Source organism: Arabidopsis thaliana, chromosome 5, assembly GCF_000001735.4.
Source record: "Arabidopsis thaliana chromosome 5, partial sequence".
Classification (NCBI taxonomy): Eukaryota; Viridiplantae; Streptophyta; class Magnoliopsida; order Brassicales; family Brassicaceae; genus Arabidopsis; species Arabidopsis thaliana.
The window spans coordinates 25,801,483-25,824,146 of NC_003076.8; the positions used below are offsets into that span (position 1 = coordinate 25,801,483).

The 22,664-nt window shown below is 37.1% G+C and overlaps 5 protein-coding genes and 1 long non-coding RNA gene across 9 annotated transcripts, besides 1 other annotated feature; 1 reads left to right on the top strand and 5 right to left on the bottom strand.

Moving 5' to 3' along the window:
• Window positions 1-45: 45 nt before the first annotated feature.
• AT5G64550 (loricrin-like protein) lies at window positions 46-3,498 on the bottom strand. The gene is made up of 2 exons (NM_125851.3): window positions 3,324-3,498; window positions 46-2,403 (listed from the first exon to the last, which is right to left on the bottom strand). The coding sequence occupies exon 2, from the start codon at window positions 2,214-2,216 to the stop codon at window positions 312-314; it is 1,905 nt and encodes a 634-aa protein (NP_201260.1). The 5' UTR covers window positions 2,217-2,403; window positions 3,324-3,498; the 3' UTR covers window positions 46-311.
• Window positions 2,298-2,372: a sequence feature (AT5G64550.uORF1).
• A 1,717-nt stretch (window positions 3,499-5,215) lies between the features above and the next one.
• On the bottom strand, window positions 5,216-8,229 carry MGT9 (magnesium transporter 9). 2 transcript variants are annotated; one of them, NM_180938.3, is made up of 12 exons: window positions 8,043-8,229; window positions 7,668-7,962; window positions 7,541-7,570; window positions 7,021-7,177; window positions 6,773-6,894; window positions 6,628-6,702; window positions 6,310-6,537; window positions 6,171-6,215; window positions 6,043-6,087; window positions 5,914-5,943; window positions 5,720-5,839; window positions 5,216-5,629 (listed from the first exon to the last, which is right to left on the bottom strand). In NM_180938.3, exons 2-12 carry the CDS (start codon window positions 7,911-7,913, stop codon window positions 5,543-5,545), a joined length of 1,185 nt encoding a protein of 394 aa, NP_851269.1. In that variant the 5' UTR covers window positions 7,914-7,962; window positions 8,043-8,229; the 3' UTR covers window positions 5,216-5,542. The 2 variants fall into 2 exon arrangements, with proteins under 2 accessions (NP_851269.1, NP_201261.2); NM_125852.2 differs by lacking the exon at window positions 5,216-5,629 and having other exon boundaries at window positions 5,639-5,839; window positions 8,043-8,113.
• A 263-nt stretch (window positions 8,230-8,492) lies between these two features.
• Window positions 8,493-12,166, bottom strand: XYL4 (beta-D-xylosidase 4; the record flags this gene model as incomplete). Of its 3 annotated transcripts, NM_125853.3 has the most annotated exons (5): window positions 11,378-12,166; window positions 10,708-10,995; window positions 10,342-10,511; window positions 9,403-10,259; window positions 8,493-9,334 (listed from the first exon to the last, which is right to left on the bottom strand). In NM_125853.3, exons 1-5 carry the CDS (start codon window positions 11,825-11,827, stop codon window positions 8,745-8,747), a joined length of 2,355 nt encoding a protein of 784 aa, NP_201262.1. In that variant the 5' UTR covers window positions 11,828-12,166. The 3 variants fall into 3 exon arrangements, with proteins under 3 accessions (NP_201262.1, NP_001331902.1, NP_001331903.1); NM_001345643.1 differs by having other exon boundaries at window positions 10,708-12,166; NM_001345644.1 differs by lacking the exon at window positions 8,493-9,334 and having other exon boundaries at window positions 9,335-10,259; window positions 11,378-12,138.
• On the top strand, window positions 8,816-10,251 carry AT5G64572. Its single transcript, NR_143370.1, has 2 exons — window positions 8,816-9,322; window positions 9,393-10,251. It is a non-coding gene; the product is annotated as an other RNA (long non-coding RNA).
• Window positions 12,167-15,435: 3,269 nt separating the features above from the next.
• Window positions 15,436-20,085, bottom strand: EMB3144 (AAA-type ATPase family protein). Its single transcript, NM_125854.4, has 17 exons — window positions 19,714-20,085; window positions 19,192-19,447; window positions 18,716-19,091; window positions 18,367-18,625; window positions 18,133-18,264; window positions 17,970-18,044; window positions 17,773-17,898; window positions 17,583-17,692; window positions 17,416-17,494; window positions 17,204-17,341; window positions 16,996-17,107; window positions 16,734-16,897; window positions 16,540-16,645; window positions 16,368-16,444; window positions 16,144-16,287; window positions 15,901-16,052; window positions 15,436-15,791 (listed from the first exon to the last, which is right to left on the bottom strand). Exons 1-16 carry the CDS (start codon window positions 19,981-19,983, stop codon window positions 15,909-15,911), a joined length of 2,568 nt encoding a protein of 855 aa, NP_201263.2. The 5' UTR covers window positions 19,984-20,085; the 3' UTR covers window positions 15,436-15,791; window positions 15,901-15,908.
• A 764-nt stretch (window positions 20,086-20,849) lies between these two features.
• AT5G64590 (NYN domain protein) lies at window positions 20,850-21,719 on the bottom strand (the record flags this gene model as incomplete). The annotated part of the gene is made up of 4 exons (NM_125855.1): window positions 20,850-20,983; window positions 21,041-21,264; window positions 21,309-21,555; window positions 21,704-21,719. 4 exons carry the CDS (start codon window positions 21,717-21,719, stop codon window positions 20,850-20,852), a joined length of 621 nt encoding a protein of 206 aa, NP_201264.1.
• Window positions 21,720-22,664: the final 945 nt, after the last annotated feature.

Consider the following 22,664-nt stretch of genomic DNA (forward strand, 5'->3'; position numbering starts at 1 on the left):
TTAACCGGAAATGCTGATTCGACCCAGTAAGCTCTGTTTTTTTTTGGTACAAAACATAAGAACACATTTTACTTGTACATTGCAACATTCATAACAATGATCAAATAAACAAAGACTTGGGTTCAAGCCATCGACTAGATGGTCAAGTCAAGACCAGAGACCATACAAAAACAGAGACCCATGAAATGTACAAAGGACCCAAGAGTGAAAGAGAAACAAAAAGAAAACCAAAAAACTATACATATTACATGAAGCTTTACACAGACTCTAGCCTTGTTGTTACCACATAGAGAGGAAGCTTTCAGATTCCATCAACGGAGTGTTTGTTTCATGTTACCATTAAGCAGAGACATAAGCCCGCCACCATGAACTCTTTCCTCAGGAATCATAAAGTCAAATATGTTCCTCCCATTGCTGCCACTACTATTGTTGTTTGTTTCGATATCGGGTCTCTCGGTGTTTGAGAAGCTTAAGGATTTCATTGATGGAGGCACAAGAACCTGCATTGGTATCATCAGCTTCTGTCTTTTCTCGGGTTGATGATGCAACGGTGGCAGCGGGCGATCAATGGAGTCCATGCAATCAGAGACCGCACTGACTCCAGATTGAGAATGATCAGTGGTAGTAGTAGTAGTAGTTGCAGTTGTTGTGGTTTGTAAAGAAGTAGAGACAAGGCCACGGAAAAGTCCCGGTCCAATCAAACCAACCTTGCTTCCAGCTTTATCTTGTGACATACTGTTATGCGCAGCGCATAAACCGCTCTTTCCTCTAGCGAATTTCTCGCATTTCCAGTCTCCTCCCCATGAGCAACGTTTCCCACCACCATGTGCCTTACAGAAATCAGTGCTACCTTGCGCACTCTTCTCACAACCATCAGACTTACACCGTTTCCCACCACCGTGCTTCACGCAACAATCAGTCCTCCCACGAGCGCTCTTAGTGCACCCGGCCACAACACATCTCTTCCCACCACCGTGAGCTACACAGAAACTCGTCCCACCATGCACACTCTTAGGACAAATACCACCACCATCAAACATACAGCGTTTTCCTCCACCATGTGCTTTACAAAGCGGAGTACTACCTTCCGCTCCTTTTGTACATCCCGCAAATATGCAGCGTTTCCCACCACCATGAGCTTTGCAGTAGTTTGTACTTCCTTGAGCACCTTTTGTACAGCCTGAAGACTGACAACGCCGTCCACCACCGTGGGAAATACAGAGTCCAGCTTGTCCCTCAGCACTTCGTGTACAGCTTTCAATCCTACACCTTTTACCACCACCGTGCTTGATGCAGAGCCCAGATTTGCCACGTGCAGCCTTAGCACATCCCTCAGGGAATCCACACCGTCTTCCACCACCATGTGATATGCAGAGATCGGTTTTGCCTTCAGCACTCTTTGTGCATCCCAAGTGTTGGCATCTCTTTCCTCCGCCATGGGCTTTGCAGAAAGTAGTTTTGCTCTCAGCACCTTTGTTGCAACCTAGCTTTTGGCATCTCTGGCCACCTCCATGGCCAATGCAGAGCCCCGAAGCTCCTCTAGCTCCTTTAACACATCCCATAAACTTGCACTTCTTCGGGTTGCTCATCCTTTGCTGAGAAGACGTGGCAGAGGCCGACCTGTCAGAGAAAGCGCTTACAGAGAACTCTGACTCATGGCTCAGCTGTGAATTATAAGCATCAGTTCCACAATTAGTACTACACTCTTGCATCCTTGAAGGTTTTCTAACATTCTCCGTCCTTGGAGCGAAAAGAAGCGATGGCATATAGCCACCTGATCGCCTTGCTGAGGTAGAACCCTCATCAACAGCAGCTTGGGACACATTAGTATCCGCATATGTCAACAGAGAACCCTCAAGTCCGCTGAAAGTATCCATGGTCACAGCAGGAGGACCAAGTTGCAGGATTGAGTTACCTCCTGATGAGAGTTCCTGAACACTCCCAGAAGAAGCAGAGCCTTTGTTGTTATTATCATTGACCCTGACATTGTAATAATACGAAGGCGGTGTTGGACCCAAACCGAGAACCAACCGGCAACCACCATCAGGACAATTAGAAACATCAGAACAAAGCTTATGGTTATGGTGAGAGCTCCCAATCAATCTCCCTGCACTGCTTCCAAGACATTTCAAGCTAAGAGCAGTATCGCCGAAATTGTCAAGCTTTGCAATACCATTGCCACGAGAAAAGTGAACAACACTCTCGTTCAAATCCATATGAAGAGAAGAGACAGAACAATGCAGCGGAGGAGATAGAATGACCAAAACAATAAATACTTAGAACACCACCTTGTAGAGCTATAAACATAAAAGCAACTTGAGATATAAACATCTCCCACCGCTGACAAATCCCCATGTATCTGCCCTGTCCATCTTCAAGAATGGGTTTGCGCAAGAAACTATTCTGCAGCAGTTACAAAATCTTGTTAGTAGAAAGCTTAAGCAAGAAGATCAATAACATTACAATGACACGAGACTAATAATCAAGAAAAGCATTTGAGTCAATAGTGTAATTACAAGTTGCGGCTTGTGATGTTAAGAGATTCAAAGTACAGAGACCAATAATTGGCTACAACTGTGTCTGAAAAGGACCAAGTACCAACCAAAATGACTAATGGTGGCAACATTTTAGCCTTAGGTAAAAGTGAAACGTGAAGGACACATCTTTCTATGCTCGAAAAATTAGAAATTTCCCAAAACAACAGAATGAAAGAAAGGATAAGATAAGATTGGTTTACAGATTAGTACACAGTATTAAAAAAAAAAAAACTAAATAATTTTTGTTACTCAAAATAATTCAAGCAAAATCAGAATAATGTTAAGACTTTGAAAACTTCTTATATAACATGGAAAGTCAACTTTGTGTTTGATAAGTGATAAGTGATAACAAGAAGCAATGTCTCACGATTTTAGGTTGTAAAATAAAGATCCAAACTCAATAAACAAGATCTAAGGAAATACTAATTGTTACTATTAAACAAAAATGGAATCAACAAAGATTCTGAATCTCTATATCTCACAAGTTTCTAACTTTGAGGAAGAAGATCTAAATTCACAACAAAAAAATTAATCAAAGTTATAATCAGAGTTAATCAAACAATCATTAGAGAAATCATCATGCGTACTCTAAAAAGTTAACATCATGAAGGTTTTAAAAAAAAAAAAAAGATAAACCCTAAAAAGAGCAAGAGACAATTAGAGAAATAAGCTGAACAAATTTCAGAAAACGAAACAAAAACAAACCATGCATTCATTAATATAACACGATCAATCAGTAATAACAAGATACAAAAAAACAGTACTAAAGAAGGAATAAGAAAAAACCTGATGGATCTGAGACAGAGAGAGATTCCGTAACTCGTAAACTGAGAGTCCCTGCTTCGTCTAAAACATCGAGGAATACGAAGAAGAAGAAGAATGAAACAAAAAAAGAGACTGAAACAGGTGTCGAAATATTAGCGGGGCTACAAAAAAAGAGAGAAAAAAGAGAAGAGGAGATATTTTTATGGTTTTTATTATGAGCGTGTTTGTGTTGTGTGTTAGGCTTTTTCAGGTTCTCTCTTTCTCGTTTATAACCGCGAGTGAGGGAATCCCAATGAATTACCCAAAATACCCTCTGTCTCCGTCGATAGTAACGGTTCTGATTGGATGAGACAACGCTCTATTTTGGGTAATCAATTAAAATTTGCTTTTCGATGAAAACGACGCCGTCTTTAGTGGAGACAAAGTCTTTTATGCCCCTTGTTTTCTGTTTTCTTTCGAGTGGTAGTGATGTTGCGACAAGTCACTTCTCTGAATTAATAAAAGTATTAAACCGATTACCGTCTTAACCGGTCAGAACTGATTCCTTCCCTAATTTCTTATGACGTCATCGTAATTTTATGAACACTTGGTTTTTATTTATTTATATTGTTTTTTGGGATATTGTGAATGTTTGTAATGATGATATCAGCTGAATGAGTCTTTCGAACTTAATTGATGTATGTATATGTTTGTTTTTGTCATTTTATGTGACGCTTTTGTTAATAAACGAGACAGAAAAACGATTATTTTTTTCTCATGCCAGGAATATGGAGTAAAAAATATATAGAATTAGCTGGCATCATTAAACCTAGTATTGTTTAAAAAAATTTAATCAGATTCCACTATCCAAATGCGAAGCACTTGTGGTATCAAGCTTCAACGAAATAAAAGACTTGTGATTCTGTTTCTTTATTTTATGTTTGTACTTACATCTAGATCTATAAGACTATAAGCGAAAACGTTCAAATTTCCTCTACTCAAGCAACATACATATTCAAACATCAATTGTAATTTGTATATGTTATATGTATAGTAGGAAACAATCACAAAACAAAACAAAAATATGAAACAATGCAAATAATATCATTGATGTACGTAAATGAAATATTTCTTCGTTGGAAAATAATTGAAGTGATTAATGAGAGGAACAAAATGTTAGATGTGCGCTGGGAGAAGAAGAAGTAAGAACAATTTATTTATATAATTTGATACCAATTGTTTTGTCGTGGTGTGATGAAAATTGTCGCCAAAGGACCACAATAAAGACGAACGACTATTTTCTTTTAAATGAATGAAATTGTGATTTTTATGATGTTCCAAGAGGCAAATCCTATTACGTCAGCCAATGAGGTTCCTTGCAGAGTGGAAGAATCTATCATAATATTTTAAATAAAAATGAATTATATATCAAAGAAAAAGTACAAAAAAGGCATAAAATAAAAGGAATCTTTACTAGTCGGCGATTCCGTCAGCTTCGGCCTCAACTCTCCACGCGAAACGGCTGACGTCGACGATATTTTATACCTTCTTAATCATTTAATAACATATCTGGTAACAAATGTGTATGTGGAAACACGAAAGCCTTGTTGCAATATTTTACATCATGTTTTTAGGTTTTGACTTCATCAGCATAGGGTTTAGGACAGAGTTTGTTTCTTCGTTCGCATGCATACATTTTTATTTTATAAAATATTTTCTTCTAAAGCTCCTTATTGGATGGATTTTAAATTGACTTTGTTCAAAATAAACATCAACAGGCCCAACTCTAGCCCAATCTTCTCTGCCAATGTAATCTCAAAAACTTCTCTTTTGATAAGACTTACAAGAGAATCCAAAACACACCATTTTTGTGTGTGACAATGGAAACCTAAATCATGAAGAGACTTCAAATAGAAACGTTATAACATCAACTAGCGATATTAAAATAGGCACTAAGCCCGCGGGTCTAAACGGGCTTCAACCGATAATTATTGAAAAGTTGTCTAGCTAATAAGGAATCAAGGATCCTAAATTTGATTTCTATGCTCTAATTGTAAGGAATCGATGGTAGAGCTTATCTTTGCAATTACAAGTCACAATGCTTCTGCTTTTTTCAATATGTTTGATTAAATTTTATGATGCGACAACTAAAATAATTGTGAAGCTCGTTCAAAACTCAGAACGACCACAAGTATAATAATCGAAAACAAGATCTGCCCAATGCCCCTTCACAATCTCTCCATCTAACCCAAATTCAGCCATCAAGATCCCACAAGTCCTTTGTACCTAGCGTACGACATTATGATCACAAACACGACTACACAAAGTGTCCCCGTCAAGCCCACCACCTGCAACAACCAAAAACCCCGATAAACATAAGTTAATCTTGAGAGAGATCTTTATTTCATCCTCATGCGAATAGAATTCTGGTTTCTTACGTATTTGAACATGTATCCATGACCGTCGTTCCATGTGTATGGAATGTTCATCCCGAAAATTCCAGCGACAAGAGAGTACATCGATAAGCAAACTGTTCCAGAACTTAACACTAGCTCCAACTGCAGGATTTTGAAGATGATCAACAAAAGAAGATGACATATTAAAAAAACTTTGGCTTTCGACATTCACGTACCTGAATAAGCTGATTCCGATGATTGTCAAGCTGTGAATAGAAAACCGACGAGTTTTAGCTTTTAATATAATGACTTATATTCAGATTTCAAGAACATGTTAAAAATTTTGAGGTTTCGTTTTTGGATACCTGGATGTTAATGTAGTCCTCTGTGTCATCAATATACTCACGTAGCTGCATCAGAGTCAAAAATTAAGTTTTTAAAGTAAAAAAAGTCTGCAAAAAAGAACAGAAAGAAAAGGGAGCAAGAGGATAACTGTTGTTAATCTGTTCAAAGTGCTGTCGATCTGCATGAAGTATGCCTGTAAAGATATCAAGACGTGTGTATTTGGACTTGGCATTTGAATGGAAGATAGATCAGAATCAGATAAAAGATTTTGTGCAGGATCAACAAACCTCGAGTAACATTTCAAGTTCTTCAACATCATTCTCATCCCCATGAACTGTGGCTAAACTCGCTCTACTTGCTCTTGAAATCTTAGAGCCTATTGTTGGGGAAGTAGTATACCAATTTGGTTCACCAATACTACTAATCGGTGAGGAAGCACTTGAAAGTTTCCTTGAAAGGTAAAGATCTGCCATATCATCGTCATCATCCAGCAACTGTTCGAGTTCATCTCTTACCTGCAAAAGGCGATGAAGCTACTTAGTTCTCTATTCATATTACAAACTTTACAAATACTCATAAGTCATAAGAAAAAGATACCTGCTCACCTTTTGAACCCGAGCTGTCAACCGAGTCATGGCACTCTTCAATTTCCGAACTCTATCCAAATTACGGCTACTAATCTACAAGACGAATGTAAAAATGTAGTTGAAAACTGGATCACTGGTGATAATAAATCATTGAGGTACCTACCTTTGAGGTAAGCTCATCCAAAGCAGGATAAGCAGCTGTTTCTAATTCTGCTGTCCTTGCAGCTAAGAAGCTACAGATTGCTTCCAAAGCTACTTCCAGCGCCCGAAATTCAAATGGGGATTCTATATTGCAACAAGCAGACATTTCAACATATATGAAAAGGCAAATTAAGGGTCATCAAAAAGGAGATGAATTTCACAGAGTTTAGATGGTTTAGGAAAAGAGCCAAGAGTCTCTAGGGACAATACCATCTTCGTCACCAGTATCACCGTCGTTTTGAGCACCTGCGATCTCTTTCCCGTCTCCTTGACCACCATTGTGTGATGCATTTCCAACAGGTAAGCGTCTTCGAAGCTCCTCCACAACTGGAATAACATTTTCATCAGACGGATCCCGAAGCAAAACCTGTAATAAGCCCAAGTCATTACTACAAGAAGAGAACTCAAAAGCTATACTCCTCTAAGCATTCCATAGTGCTAAATAGATCAAAGCCTGGCTGATATTATGAACTTTCAACACACTATAGCATAGTAAGAACAGAACTGAAAAATTAGCCAAATTTTTGCCTAGTTCAGTGATTGCTCAAGTTCCTTAACACATTGTCAGCATTTTGAAAAACTGGCTACAAGAAAGAATCAAACTTTAACATGAACATCTGCATATTCAGAAAAAAATCTACCTAACAAAATAAAAATCGAAACTTTTTACTGCAAAAACCCTACAAATCTAAGTGTGGTAAGCAAAGGAATCAAAGAGTAAACTACTAACCTCTTCGGAAGTGATAATAGCCTTGATATGCTGCATAAAGAAGAAGGAACAAAACTAATTACACTCTGAAACAAAAACAAAACCCAGAAACAATGAATGCCTGAAGAACCAAAAAACAGAACCAAACCTCCAAATTGAGAACAATGGCTCTCTCTCGGCCAAGAATAGTGGAAGGGTAAGATAAATTGGGGTCTAGAATCCGGAGATCGCGAGCGTGGATCTGGACACGGTGCATGATCTCATACTTATCAACATCGAGTGGCTCACTCTGTCCCGTCGCGTCAATAAGAGCCCACGACGCTTGTGGCGTTTTCTTCTTCACCGTCACAACCGCCGAAGGATCCGCTGGAACCAAGTACCCGTTTTGCGCCATGTCTTTCAAAAACTAAAAAAAACTACCTCACCGTCCACTTCCACGCCGTCTGTAAAATTCAGAGCACCAGCATCAACACAACAGTCGAATTCTTCATCAAAAAAAAAAAAGCGAACAAGAGAATCTGACCTTGTTGAGCTCAAGTGTTCATGCGAATTCGACGGAGAAAACAATACTCTAAAGGATTCAGAAAAGCGAATTCTCGTCCTGTCTGCTCTTTTTTCATTAAAAAGATTTTCGGAAATCTTTCTTTCTAGATTTTTGTTTAGGTTTGGTTTTTTTGCTTTGTGAGAGAGTTTTACAGTTTCAGAAAAAAAGGAAAACGTGATATATTCTGTTAGAGGTGAATCTTATTTATATTTAAAATGTAAACCGCAATAAACCGGTAATAATAACCCTGATTTCTGGTAAATGTTGTTCATATTTGAGTCGAATCACCTAAATTCGACACAAAACCCGGTTTAGTTTAGATTAAGAAAATAAAAATTAATTTATTTTTGATCGGGATATACTACGAGTTTATCTGCTTGTTATCAGAATTATTAGTTTGAGCAACTAATTAAAAAAAAAAAGACTAAATTTACTTAAATTGAAATACCAAACATAAATCTAACTCTAACTGATATTAGCTAGATTTATGTTACACATGAATTACACATGATATATTTTAGATATTCGAATTATGTTTATATATGCCCCACATTTTCGGCTACTAATGCTATAATTTTAAAGAGATTCACAATTTCTTTTTTTTATTACTTTTCTTTTCCAACTTGCAAAAGCTTAAGCATATTAATATTCTTTTTTTCTTCCTCAAATAAAAATATAGAATCAGATTCTAATGCTTAAGGAATGTTTTAAATCTCCGACATGAAGAAGATGCTTTCCCAAACCAATCTTCCTCTTCCCAATCTCATCAACCACACTCAGATCTTTACATATCTCTACCTTAAACCTAACCACCGCTTCTTCCCTCTTCCCCAATCGAATCTTCTCGAATCCTACCAAATGCTTCCTCGGCGATCCGTGAATCGCCGGCGGCGTCGTGAATAGAAACACCGTGTGAATCCCTTCTCTATCTCCTCCGTTTCGTACCTTGATATGAACTTCAAACGCCGATCCACCGCCGGAGACAGCGTTTTCGCAGTGCGGTCCGATCGCGTCTAGCGATTGACATTCCGATGATCGGCAAACGTGATTCTCTTCGAGACCGAGAGAAACGAGACTTGGAGCTTTGACTAAAGTGTGACTGAATTTGGTGTAGCTGAGTCCATCTCCGAATGCGTATACTGTTTCTCCGGTGTAGAATCGGTAAGTCCGACCCGGATACCCGCTTGCTTTATCGGGTCTCATGTTCATTATTGTCATCGGAACTTTCTCTACATACGACTGTGGATACCACGTCATCGGTAATTTCCCACCTACATAACCAAAACCGGTTTATTCAAATTTGCAATTACAAAAACCGGTTTGAAACAGAGTCTCTTACTTGGATTATAACGGCCAAAGATGATATCAGCAATGGCGATACCACCGGCTTCTCCGGGATAACCAACCCACAAAATTCCGGCGATCTTTGGGTCATTCTTAGCGAATGTAATATCGAAACCTCCACCGGACATAATGACGAGCAAGACCGGTCCTTTTGCTGCTTTAGCCACTTGGATCACCAGCTCTTGTTGCTGTCCAGGAAGATGCAGGTCGACTCTGTCTCGGCTCTCTGCCTCGATTGATTGATCGGCACCGATCACAAGCACAGACACATCTGCAGTGGCTGCTAGTTTCGTGGCGCCGGCTACATCCGCTACAGCACAAGCTACATTGGAGCAGCCTGGTAGATATGTTGTAGATACCGTCCCGGCTAGTCCTTGTAGTGGTGTTGTGTATTTACACGGCGTGCCTTCGTAGTTTCCAATCATTGTTTTGGTGACATTCGCGTTTGGTCCAATCACGGCTAGTGTTTTGATCGATTTAGGAGAAAGCGGTAAGCATCCAGTATTCTTGAGTAGAACAATGCCTTGTCTTGCTGCATCTGCTGCTAGCTCTTGATTCGCAGACGTGCAAACGTCGGTAGGACCTAACCCGCCATAGATTTGGTTCTTTGGGTTTCCATCAAAGAATCCTAAACGCATAAGGGTCAAAAAGTTGTTCGAAATCGCTTTATCGATAGCTGCCTCGTTTACCAAACCCGACTTAACTGCTTCCTCTGTATGTTGACCCAAGAATGAACCACAGTTTAAATCCAAACCTGCCAATATAGATATGGCTGCAGCTTCAGCTGGAGTCTTTGTATAGTGTTGGTTCTTATACAAGACATCTACTGAATCACAATCTGAAACAATGTACCTATAAAAATAGAACCAAAATCAAAACCAAAACACACGAAAAGGATTTAAACTTAGCTGATCGGATCAGATCAGATCATTACCCATTTAATTTCCATTCACCGCGGATAACACCAGAGAGCAGATCTGGATCAGCGCATGTCGGTTTGCCGTTAACTTGATTGTAAGAACACATAACACTCGCCACATTCCCATCAACCACACAACTCTTGAACGGTGGTTGATACGTATCATCCATATCTTGTTGAGTCACCTACTCCATCAAAACAAACGCACAAAAAAAGTTACTTAAAACACTCAAAAATGTATTTGGTCTAACCAAATGTTGTACCCAACCCGAACTTAGTACCATTGAACCGGATTAACCAAATAAACCACAACATCACATACACAATTGACAAAAACAGTTAAAACACTGGAAAATGTCTTTTTAGCTTTTAGATTTTTACCACGGCGTTGAAACTGTAACGTTCTACGCCTTTCCAATTATCGACATCGTAAGCGGTATAGTGTTTGCAGCAGGCGGCGACTTTGAGACGGTTAGAATCGCCACCGTCAGTCTCTTGAAGACCCTTAACGTACCCTGAAGCATACTTACTAGCGAGCAATGGATCTTCTCCTGGAGTCTCTTGCCCTCTTCCCCATCTTGGATCTCGGAATATGTTCACGTTCGGTGACCAATACGTTAGTCCGGCTAATCCCACGTTGTACATTGCCCTCGCTTCCGTTGAGACGACCTTAACAAATAAGTGATACCAATGTCATTCAAAAAAGCCATGTGTATCCAATCCGGTTTGAAATTGTATTGACAAAACCATATTCGGTTTATTATATTTCTTAGAAGAAATGAGCTGAAACTTAACCATGAATCATAATCATATTAATCATGGCACTGAAAACAGGTGTGGGGAGAAATTCATTATTGGTTACAGGTACGAAAACGACGTAGTATAACGTGTTGTAAAGTGTTTACTTGTACCAAACGAAAGATCAAAAAAAAAGGAGAGGCCCAGTTTCATAATAAGTAAGATATTCCCATTATCCAAAAAGAGAATAAAAGCAAAGGACGAAAATAAAATTTTGAAAACAAAAATCAAAAGTGGATAAAAAATTAATTACCTTGCCAATGGCTTGAAACAGAGATACGTTGAAAGAAGCGGCGGTGAGTATAACCTGCGGGAAACTCGTAGCTCCGGGAACTTGGCTAGAAAAATGCGTGCCGGGTCCGATGTAAGAAACGCCGTGAAGTGCTTCAGACCACCATTCATACGTTGGAATCCCAAGACGAGTCACGCCGTTAGCTTTACTCACTAAAAACCCGATCTTTTCTTGCAACGTGAGCCTCGCGACCAGATCAGCGACTCGGTATTCGATCTTCAAAACGGTGTTGCAGAAACCATAGGCGGCGAGAGAAGGGTTTGCAGCTACGTCGCAGGCGAAAACCGGCGATGATTGAGCGTTTGAGAAATTTAAAAAGTAGAGGAAGAAACAGAGAAAGATTAGATAAACAGAGGAAACAGAGGATGGTGGTGCTCTGTTTCTCCTTGTTAATGGAGAAGAAGAGCCCATTGCTTTGTGTTTCGATTTCTTGGGATATTGGCTTTGGTTTAGTGAGACTGGTTTTATAGTAATAAAGAGTGGTAAGCTACTACTACGCTCTCACTAAAGAATCTGTGGTTAATATAAATTATTGTGACATTTATTTATTTATTTTGACCTATTATAATTAAGATTATGTGAAAAAGATGATACGGTCTTCGAGGAAAGAAATAATGATACGGACCATACGGTGTTTGTGGATACTAGTATTAGGATTTATGACCTCTGTCATGTGTTTGTTAAATCATAAATCTGATTTTACTTTATATAGTTTTGCAACAAAAAGGAATAAAGCATAGTGGGTTTAAACTTTATACATAAAGTGTACATCGAATATTCTACGTATAAAATTTACTTATTTCTTTTTGTCTCAACGTATAAACTTACCTTTTTCGGTATAAAATAAAATTGTAAGTATAGATTTCGTTTGGCTATAGAGTACAATGTTTCAGACGACCCCATATCAAACTTTTTTACATATGCTTTTCTTTTTCAAAATAACGAGATCTTTGAGTTTTTTGGTCTGTGTATCTCTTCACGTCCAAAAGCATGGTAGATTTTTATCAAGAAGTAGGCATCTTCTTTAAGTGTAGCAATATCTTTATAGATAATTGGTGAAATAACTATGTTTGGTTAAGCGTTAAGGTATGGTCAATTCGATATATGTGGTTTGGATACTCAACACGATTGAGTCCAATGGACTGTGTCGTGTGCATATATGAAAGAGAGAGTTTGCTAAGTCGTTTTTTGGTTGAAAATGATCATTAAGAGCTGTGGCTAACTATTGCGTGTAAACAAGAAAGACAAAGTGTTTTAAGATTACTTTGAAATACTGAAACTTATGTGGAATCATTTAGCTTAATGTGGTCCAGTTGATGATCCCACATAGACACATCTTTTAACAAAAGTGAATGCCCTAAAAATTGTTATTATATACTGTTCACAATGTGACAATTAAGTCTAGTTTTCCAGTAACTAATCACCATTTTACGTTGTGTGTGTAAAAAGAAAAGTCATAGATCCCCAATAAGCGAAAGTGTTTGGTAGTGACCCGTGACGGTGTCGTATTAGTTATCAAATGGTAAGTTTTTGTCGAGGTCCAAGAGCAAGTTGCATTCTTTGTTTCGAGCCCGTGAATCTTAATGGTTTTCGACTTTCAAGTTTCAACAGTTGTTTTCATTTGCATGACAGCCTGTCACTTTAAGTTTTTTCATGCGCGTGACTCATTCACATTATACTTGATCTACATATAAATTAGTTCAATTAACGCCGTTTTATATACTTAATTTGATGAAAACATAAGCTTAATGGGAAGCATGATTAAAATTATCCATCTAGTAATGGAAGATTCTATAGTCCTAAAACATTTAGTTACTTCGTAGTTTATAGCTTTTGTTTACTTTTTGGCGTAGGTTTTTTCAACTAAATCCAATTAGCTAAACAGTTGATTTGACTCATAACATATGAAGGCTAATATTTGTATTTTTACAAATGAATTTTTTTAAAAATAAGTATGCACCACTTGGATTTTACTATTTGAATATTTTCTGAAAATATGTATTACAACAATATATAACAGATAAGCGATCGAATTTCCACATCAACATCCAATGCATGTGTCTGATTTTATTTTAGTTTGCTTGGACCAATAAAACACAATTTCCAAATTTGAATAAAACAAAACAAGAAACAAAAAATTTCCTCAGACATTTTTACGGACGATATATGTATATTTATAAAAAAATTACATGTAGATTTAGTGTCGCCAAAGAAATGTTGCAAGCTTTAACCGAAAAAGCCAAAAAGGATTTAAAACGTTGCAACTTGCAAGTATTGTCACATGTGCTAACAAATTATTATCATTATTTGTAATAAGGGATTTTCAGAAATATTTGTATAAACTAAAAAGTAAAAACCCACCTATACATATATAACAAGTAGAAGAAATGAGTAGATTTATTTGTTTGGACTTTGCATAGGACACATTTAATTCACAAGTAAAAAAGGGATTTACACTTTATTCGTTAAACTAAATAAAGTCACAAAGATAATGATTGCTAAGTAATGTCTGCAAATATTAATTATTGTTTTACAGGAAAACATGAGGTGAGCTCTAACTATTACTATGAGTATACTTCTCCTTTTGGATTAATTAGCATTAAGTAATAACTATGTCTATTTTATATTAGTACTAGTTTAATGTCGGTTGCTAATTTGCTACTACAATAAAGCCTGGTCTGATAATAAATTCCAATCACAAACATTATTAAAATCAAAATCAATTTGGCTTTATTTAATAATGAGTAGTTAGGTTTGCAGCATTTGGAGACATACATATTTAGGATAATATTACATATATATTGGCTCCAATCAAAAACAAATTAAAGTTGCATGGTTACGTGTTAGCAAATGGTGGGGACAAAGATATCAATTAGGTTATTTACGTCTTAACTACGTTACAACAATGTCTCTATCATATAATTCCAAATGTGTCATGAAAACCTTTTTTTTTTTTTTTTGTTAAAGAGTTTCATGAAAACTTTATCCACATAAACGTTTTTGAAATGCATGTGTTTTTAGTTCACATATGCGCTCGGCTGCATAATTTTACGGAATCATAATATATGCTCAATTATTTTACTATTTTCATTTGTTTAAATTAAAAATCAAATGTATATACCATTTTTCGCGTTTAGTGTTTTAAGAAAGCTAGTCAATTATTTTGTTGTTCCACTATTTTTATGATGCATATCAATCATCTAATTGTCGTTTCTTACTTATCAGTTTACCATTGTATTGTGCGCAATTTTTTTAAATTTGCATGATTCGCCACTAGAATCTTAACTTTTCGGAGAGATTACTTTTTCATAAAGAAACAATTGGGTATAGTATTATAATTTCTTCAAGATTGTCTTTTACATTTATTTACAACAACAAAAATTGACCTAATCTTTGAATAATATACATAAGGTAGATGATGTTATTGTACAGGGCATGTGACTTTTTAGACATCCCTATTATTTATAGTTAGAGCAGGTGAGGCGAGGATCGATGAAGACATAACTACTGTCAATTATTGTAATTGTTCACATTTCTCAAACCCCAAAATATTCTTAATATAAAATAGAAGAGGCATGTCCCATAATCCCATTATATATGTAACCTTGTATATATTCATCATCATTATTTTATTTTGAAAAAAGATTTTGTTCATAATTATCAAAACTGGATAAGATATTCGGTTATGTGTATGTATCCGATCGTCATGAAAATAACATGTTAGCATTAAGGCTATGTAATTATGTGCAAACCTGCCACGAATAAAAAATAAGTTATACACTAAGTAATAAAGGAACTTCAATAACACCATTAGTGGCGTCACTCCAAGCGTTGGTTGCACAGTCTAATGTATGACATTAAGATGCTTTTTAATTTGGTTTCTTGCAGATATGTATAGATTGAATCTCAAATAAAAAATGTAGAAGCTGAAAAAAAGAAGAAGGAAAATATCACATGCAAAGATTATAGTATTGACGATATCGACCTGCGACTTTATTGTCGCCATTGGTTAGGTGTTCAAATTGCAAATGTATTTCAACATTTCTATGATTGTTAATATAGATAATGATATCCAAATTGGTCATGAAAAAAGCAATCTGATTTTGAAAAAAGTGAGATGAGATTGTATCTACTTTCTTTTTTTTGTTTTGGCCCATGCCCTACACAGCCAAGCAAATTTGCATCAATTAAATAAAAATAACAAAATATTTTATAAAAATGATCACATTTGACATTTTTCTCAGCAAATAAACTAGTGTGATTCCACTAACACTCTTTTCTACAGATCTCTATGTTTTACATGATACATAATAATCTCTAAAGTTTCACCTGGAGAGCTTTGTTCATTTGATGTTCTTGAGACCGCAAAACTGAACTGAAAAACAAAAAAAAAACAGTAACAAATCAGCAATTCATGTTAGCATTTCTGGACACTGCTGGCTGGTTATTGATGTTTAACAAAACCGTGAATCTGAGAAACTTACAAATGATTTTAAAAGAAATGGGTTGCCATCAAAATCTGAGGTTTCTTCTTTTCTTCTTCAATTTGAATAACAGCTTCTGCTTTGATTTCTTCAACCTTTTTATCCCAAATCTCATCCACTAGTTTCCATGTGTCATCGCTGATGATTTGTGTCTGCATCAAACATAGCACAAGAGTATTATATAAGAGAAGAAAAAAGTTTAATCTTGTTATGATCTATGAGTGGTTTGTTTCTACTACATACCTCCATGGGACGAGGAGCTCCAAATGTTGCAAAACCAATGTTTCCTGGTGAAAATGTTACTCTTCCAGGAAGCGATACACCGTGAATTCCCCATCTTCCCGCATAGATTAAAGCTCCATACTCATCGACAGGTCTCACGGGTTTCTGTTTTCATGAATCAAAGGATCTGGAAAAACCGGAAAAAAAATCAATACAGAGAGATAAGATTGAGAAAGATAACTAACTTGAGGAATCCTTGGAGCTGTGTTGTAAATGTTCCAGATTTCATCGGCTTTGATTTCTCCTTTCTCAAGAAGCACATCTGAAAATATTATTACACTCTTTAAGATTGTTGAGTGTATGGTGATATCTGCCATTGCAATGACGAAGCAGAGAGGATATGATATTATTCTAAACCTGTGATTTCTTCAAGGGCTGATTGATACTCTTGTAAGATTGATGAGCATTTCTCAACAGCAAACCTCATGTACTCATCGCGTAATGCCTCAAGTTTCGGAACAAGCTATACACGAAGGAGAATCGAAATTGGTGTTTCTGAGATTCTCAAGAGCTAAAAATAAAGAGGTAACAAGTACATATATAAAACTTACATTAGGAACGAGGTCTCTTTGGTTTCGGTAATAAGCTTTTCCAAAAGCAGTCATTCCCGTCTGAAGAATCAGAAATTCCGCTCGCTGTGAAGCTTCTAAAGTAGACTTAGCAGAGATCCAACACAGGTTTTCTATTCCAAACATCTCTTCTTCAACTACTCTAGCTATACGACACAAACAAGGGGATGAAGTAAGCGACAGAGATTTTTGTGATCTATAACGAAAAAGAGAAAGTGTTGACAAGTTTGGCTTTGCAACTTACGAGCACATGCACGGATTATTGAGTTCACATAATCTGACTTTCTCGCAAAAACTCTTCCTGAAGTTTCAGAGTAACGCATATTTGGTTGGCTTCTAATCGAGTTTATGTCAGTCTGCAGAGAGAAGCACATGATACAAAAAATGGTCTTAGTAATGCTATAATTCAAAATAACACATGAAGGAAACTGCACTCAAGTTTCTTAATAAACCTCGCTGATTGGACGATATTGATCTGGGAGATAACAAGCAAGAACAGCAACAGCTGCTTCTCGGTAAGCCAATCTCAACTTCAGTTCCTCTGGAACTTCAGTACTATCTTCTTGTCCAGTCTCAAATGTCCCTTTTTGCTGTAAGGAGTGGAATCAGAATTTGCTAAAGCAGCACCTAAGCATGGATAAACTGGATATCAAACACTAGTTACCCGCTTAAGCGCCTCAAGGAGTTCTTCTCTTCCAATGTAATCCAAATCTTTTCTAGCTGTCAAGATTCCAGCTTCATTTCTGTAAACAATTAACCAAAGATCAGTGTTTTCTGTTTTTTTCCCTCTGCATCTAAATACATAGTTGAAGCTGTAGCATTGTATATTACAGAACGTTTTGCAGTTCTGCTCCGGTAAAATCTTCCGTGTTCTCAGCTACTTCTTGCAGCAACTCCTCCTTCTCATCCTCAGATCGAAAGAATTTATTTCTAGCATGTACCTTTAGTTACAAACAGAACTTTTCGTTAAAGCACAAAGCCAACCAAAACTCGTCATATCCAGAAAAGTAAAATTAATTACCTTTAATATCGCCAATCTACCATCTTTTGACGGTAAACCAACTCTTATGATTTTGTCAAAACGACCTTTTCTCAATAGAGCAGGATCAAGGATATCTAATCTATTTGTTGCACCTATGACTAATACCTGACAAAATCCATGATTACTAGCAAGTATTGTTTATTGAAAAAAAACTATATAGCAAAGGGAAACATTACTTGTGATGTAGTAACTTTAAATCCATCCATCTCAGTCAATATTTGAAGCAAACCTTGTTCTCTCTCTGCTCCTCCCTATTCAGTGAGTAACACATTTCTAAAGAAAGTTAAATCTCTTATACTAAAATCTAATTTCCGGAACAAGAAAGCATTGCATTCTTACCCCGCCAATATCGGGTCCACCTCGCTTACTTCCAATTGCATCAATCTCATCAATGAAGATTATAGATGGCGCATATGACCGAGAGCTAGCAAAAAGATCTTTAACACGAGATGCAGCCACTCCTACAAACATCTGAGAGATTTAAACAAAAACAGGAAAACTCCATTAACTCAAGACCTTAAAAAACCAAGATATTTAGCACTGTTATTCATGTTGACACAATCAATCACTCACCTCAACAAAGTCGGTTCCATTTGCCGCGAAGAAAGGTAAACCAGCTTCTCCAGCAATAGCTTTGGCTAACAAAGTTTTCCCCGTTCCGGGAGGTCCATGAAGCAGAACACCTTTCGGACAATAAATGCCTTTATTCTGAAATTCCTCATCATTCTTTAAAATTCGCACAATTTCTTGTAATTCCCTCTTTATATACTCCTGACCCGCAAAATCATCAAAAGTAACACCAGTTTTCTCCTCTGCTGATATAAATTTTGCCCTTACAGAGAGAACCAAACATAAACTTAGATCCAACAAACTTGAGCAGAAGAGGTCAATATCAAAGGAAGTCGAGCATTTCTAAACATACCGACTCTTGCCTAGGGAACCGAGTGCTTGGCGCTTGAGGGGCTGCCTTATCTTTTTGGTAGGGGTTCCGAGATCACAAGGGATTAGTTTGGCATAGATTGGCCTCGTGATACTGTCGATCCAAACATAAAGCGAAACAAAGAGGGCAAGTCTCATAGACCAAACCACAAAAGTGGCAACTGTAGTATAGACTTCAGCTGGAACCACATCTACATTGAAAACCTCTACGTTTACTATCTGCTGATGCAACTTCTTCCATACATCATTCCAACCATCAATTGGCATTCGGTCCACAATGTGACGACGGAAAATTATCTCCTTTTTCGAATCTTCTTCTTCTCCTAGGGGCTCCCCATCTTTATAATAAGGCAATATCACTGCAACAACAACAAAACTTAGGCAAAAGATTTCAAGAACACCATGTCTAGATTTCAAGCAGTTAGATGCAATGTATCGAAACTTTTTGAAACTTCTCACCTGATATCGTCTGTCCGTAATTTGAATATTCCATGTATTGAACACTGTTGGAATCTAAGAGCTTCATAAAATCACTAAAATTGATACGGTGAGAGGTTTCAGGATCCCATTCTGTTCCTTTTAACTTGCCACGCATGGTTAACAATGTTCTACTCCAATCTGATGCCATAACAAGCTGCCTTTCTAATTGTACATTAGCCTTTCTCTCGAGCTCTTCCATGTTGCTAAGTCGTTCTCTTTCAGTTTCTCGTAACTTCTACAAAAACCAAAAGATAAAACGAATTAAAGCTTTGAAAACTCCATTAAACAAAATGAGGAATAAGTATATCAATTAAGCTACAACCAAAAAATGTTTCAAGTATTGAATGCAAACATAACCTCTTCAACAGAAACTACACAAGTATACGATCAAAGTCCGAAACTGAGTATCACTTATTAGCTTGCAAGTTCTTCACTTTGCATTCTAGAAACGAAAGCCCTAGAATTGGATAATTCTAGCTATAATTTGAAATAGAGATAAACCTCAAATAGACGATTGGACTCAGCATCTTCTTCCTGTGAAACTGAAGACTCAGTAGACTCAAAGCTCGATGTACTGCAACAAGTAATCAAACCATTTCTTCGTGAAGGAAAAAGATTGAATTTGGAGCTTAATTTAGCTTCCGTTGGTTTTCTTCGACGGACGAAACTAGACAGAGAACCTCGAAATTGACTGGGGAAGAGGGTATTAGAAGGGTTTAAGGGTTTCGAGAAATGGGTTGGAGTTAACGAGCTCGAGATATAAAACGTCATTGTTCAGTCATTAGATTAGAGCTGGGAAAAATTTCCCCTCGATTTCTAAGTGCAAAGAGAAACGATAGCAACAAACTTTCTAGAGGTGAAATTTGAAGCTGGTGGGTTCTTCACGAAGATTGAAAAAGACGATCGAAACGGTGCGTTTTTAACAGTTTCTCAAACGCGCCGTTTTAAGAGATTACCGGTTCTATTGTAACCGGACATCACCGGTTGACTTTCAAATGTGCTAATTATGAAGATACCGAACCGGTGAAGCTCTTTCTCAATCCATAAAGGAAACTCTTTCAATATGTATCATTATATATTCTGGTTCATTCTCTAGTCAACTAAGAGACATTTGCTCTGTATGTATGATATAGATGATGTGTACACAATTGTAAAAGACGTCGATAAGGTTGAACATGGATCATATGACAAAACCTCTTCCATGCTTTGGTTGTGGAATCGGATGGTTCCGTGTTAAAAGCAAAAGAAAAGGGGACTTTTTGTCTCGGTAATTTTGTTTTTTGCTTGGTCATGCATCAGTTTCACAACATGTTCTCTCTATTAATTAGGATGATTCCAAAAGAATCAAAAACTTATGACCTTTTTGCTAAACTTTCAAATTGGTTAATGGTTAAGAGGAAAGCATTGGTTACGACTTAGGAGTTTTAAACAAAACAGGGAAAGCAAAATAGATAGATGCAAAGTAATACTCAAAGATCCGAGTTATTATGCATACCAGATAGAAAAGACATAAAAACAACCAGAAACCTTTGAATAAAAGAGTCAAATGCGATCTTAGGCAGAGCCAGACCGAGTAGAAGAAGGCTACAAGGATCTTTGCACGCAGAGAAGTTGGAGACCCATAAAAAGCAACACAATCATTTCAAACTCGACCCGTTCAGCAGCTTAGCATTCAACGCTAGCTCAGCGTTCCGTGCAGCTGATAAGCTTGACCAAAGCCATTTTGTAGGTACAGCTTTAAGTAGCTGTTGTGATGCGTTTTGAGGCTGTGCTAAGAAAACAGTGAAATTTAGACATCTCATAAGGTGAGCAGCCAATTCGAACTCACTGTGACCCGAGAGGTCTCCCACGATGAGCATCAAGTTATCTATTTCAGGATTGCCAATTGCGCAGCAAAGAAAGTCTACAATAATCTTCTCAAGTCTGGCATCTTTATCCCCGAGTGGCCTGAGATGTCTCCCAGGATCAGCACAAATTTTGTTTGGGAAGGTGATCTGATTGCCCGGCAAAGAAATTCCACTAAAATCTTGCTCTGTCTGGTACGTCTGTCTCCTGAAACCATATTATCAACTCAGGATCAACAACAAGATACATACCTATATATATATGTAAAAGATAGAGAGAGTGTGTGTAATTGACCTAAAGGGGAGCACATCATCCCGATTCCAGCGTGTTTCGTGGCCAGAGAGTAATCACCAAAACCGGTGATTTCGCACCTTCCAAGATACTCACCATTATTCGCAAGGGCCATTCTCATGTTCCGCCAAACAGCCTCAGCAGTGAGACCATCAGGGACCGGGCAATCCTCGACATCCCAAAAGAAGACTGTACTATGCCCTCCTCCTAGGTTTTACCATATTACAAAACTGATTAGATCGACTAACTTGCTATGAAAGATCGATCACATCAAATTCCAAACTGCATCACAACAGATCTAACGCTTTCAAGGACAAGGAGATTACAATTTCCAGAGAAAACATATATATCTTACCGCTGAACTTAGGCATCGTTTTGGATCGGTCGAGAAAACTAGATGCTTGCTTGCTGAAGATTAAAGAGAGAACAAGGTTGGCGCTAATCTTCTTCTTTTTATGTTTCTCGGTAGCGGTGTCAAGTGGGCCACAAACCTACGGGCTTGGCCCAATAAATGGGTTGTTGATGTCTGCAAATCTTAGTAAAACGGTAATATTCCGAGTATGATGTCTAGGGAAGACAAATTTCAAATCCATGAACAGAATCTAATCCAAATAAATTTAGCCATCTTAAATCTTAATCATACTACGTATATTGTTCCTAATATATGTAAATCTCCAAAGACGTAAAAAAAGATAAGGAACTTACCGGGGTCAAAATATTGTAATATAAAACCGTATATTTCTCTAAATACTTAGTCTTTTATATAACATATCACATTTAAACAAAATTTCCAATTACAGATTTTTAAATGATATTTTTATCATCATTTAAATTAAAAATATTTGGTTAATTTATAAACATAATAAATGCGCATGAAGAAAAAGAAAAAAAAAATCAAAATAATTGAATTATGGGTTATGACCAAGGAATAAATAATACTAAAAACATAAAAAGAGATCTAAAAGAAGGTTCAAACTTGAACTAGGTGGGTCAAGTCATAGAGATCTCAACCAAATGAGCCAATTGACTTGAAAGCTTGCAAACAATTTAATTTATATATTTTAATTGATGTCAGTTGACCTTTTTCTTTCAACGTGGGTTTACTTGTGGTTGCATCGTTTCTTGAATGTGACAGAAAAGGATCGGTAAACCGTTTTAAAGGACAAGGACATATCTCGTCAAAAAGCTTAGAGAGTACCTCACGATCTCTCTCACTTATACTTTCCACATTTTGAGAGATTCACATTTTCTTAGTTATCCTCGATAACAACTTACTGCAATATAGGAGACCAATCAAATCAGCGCAAACAAAATAG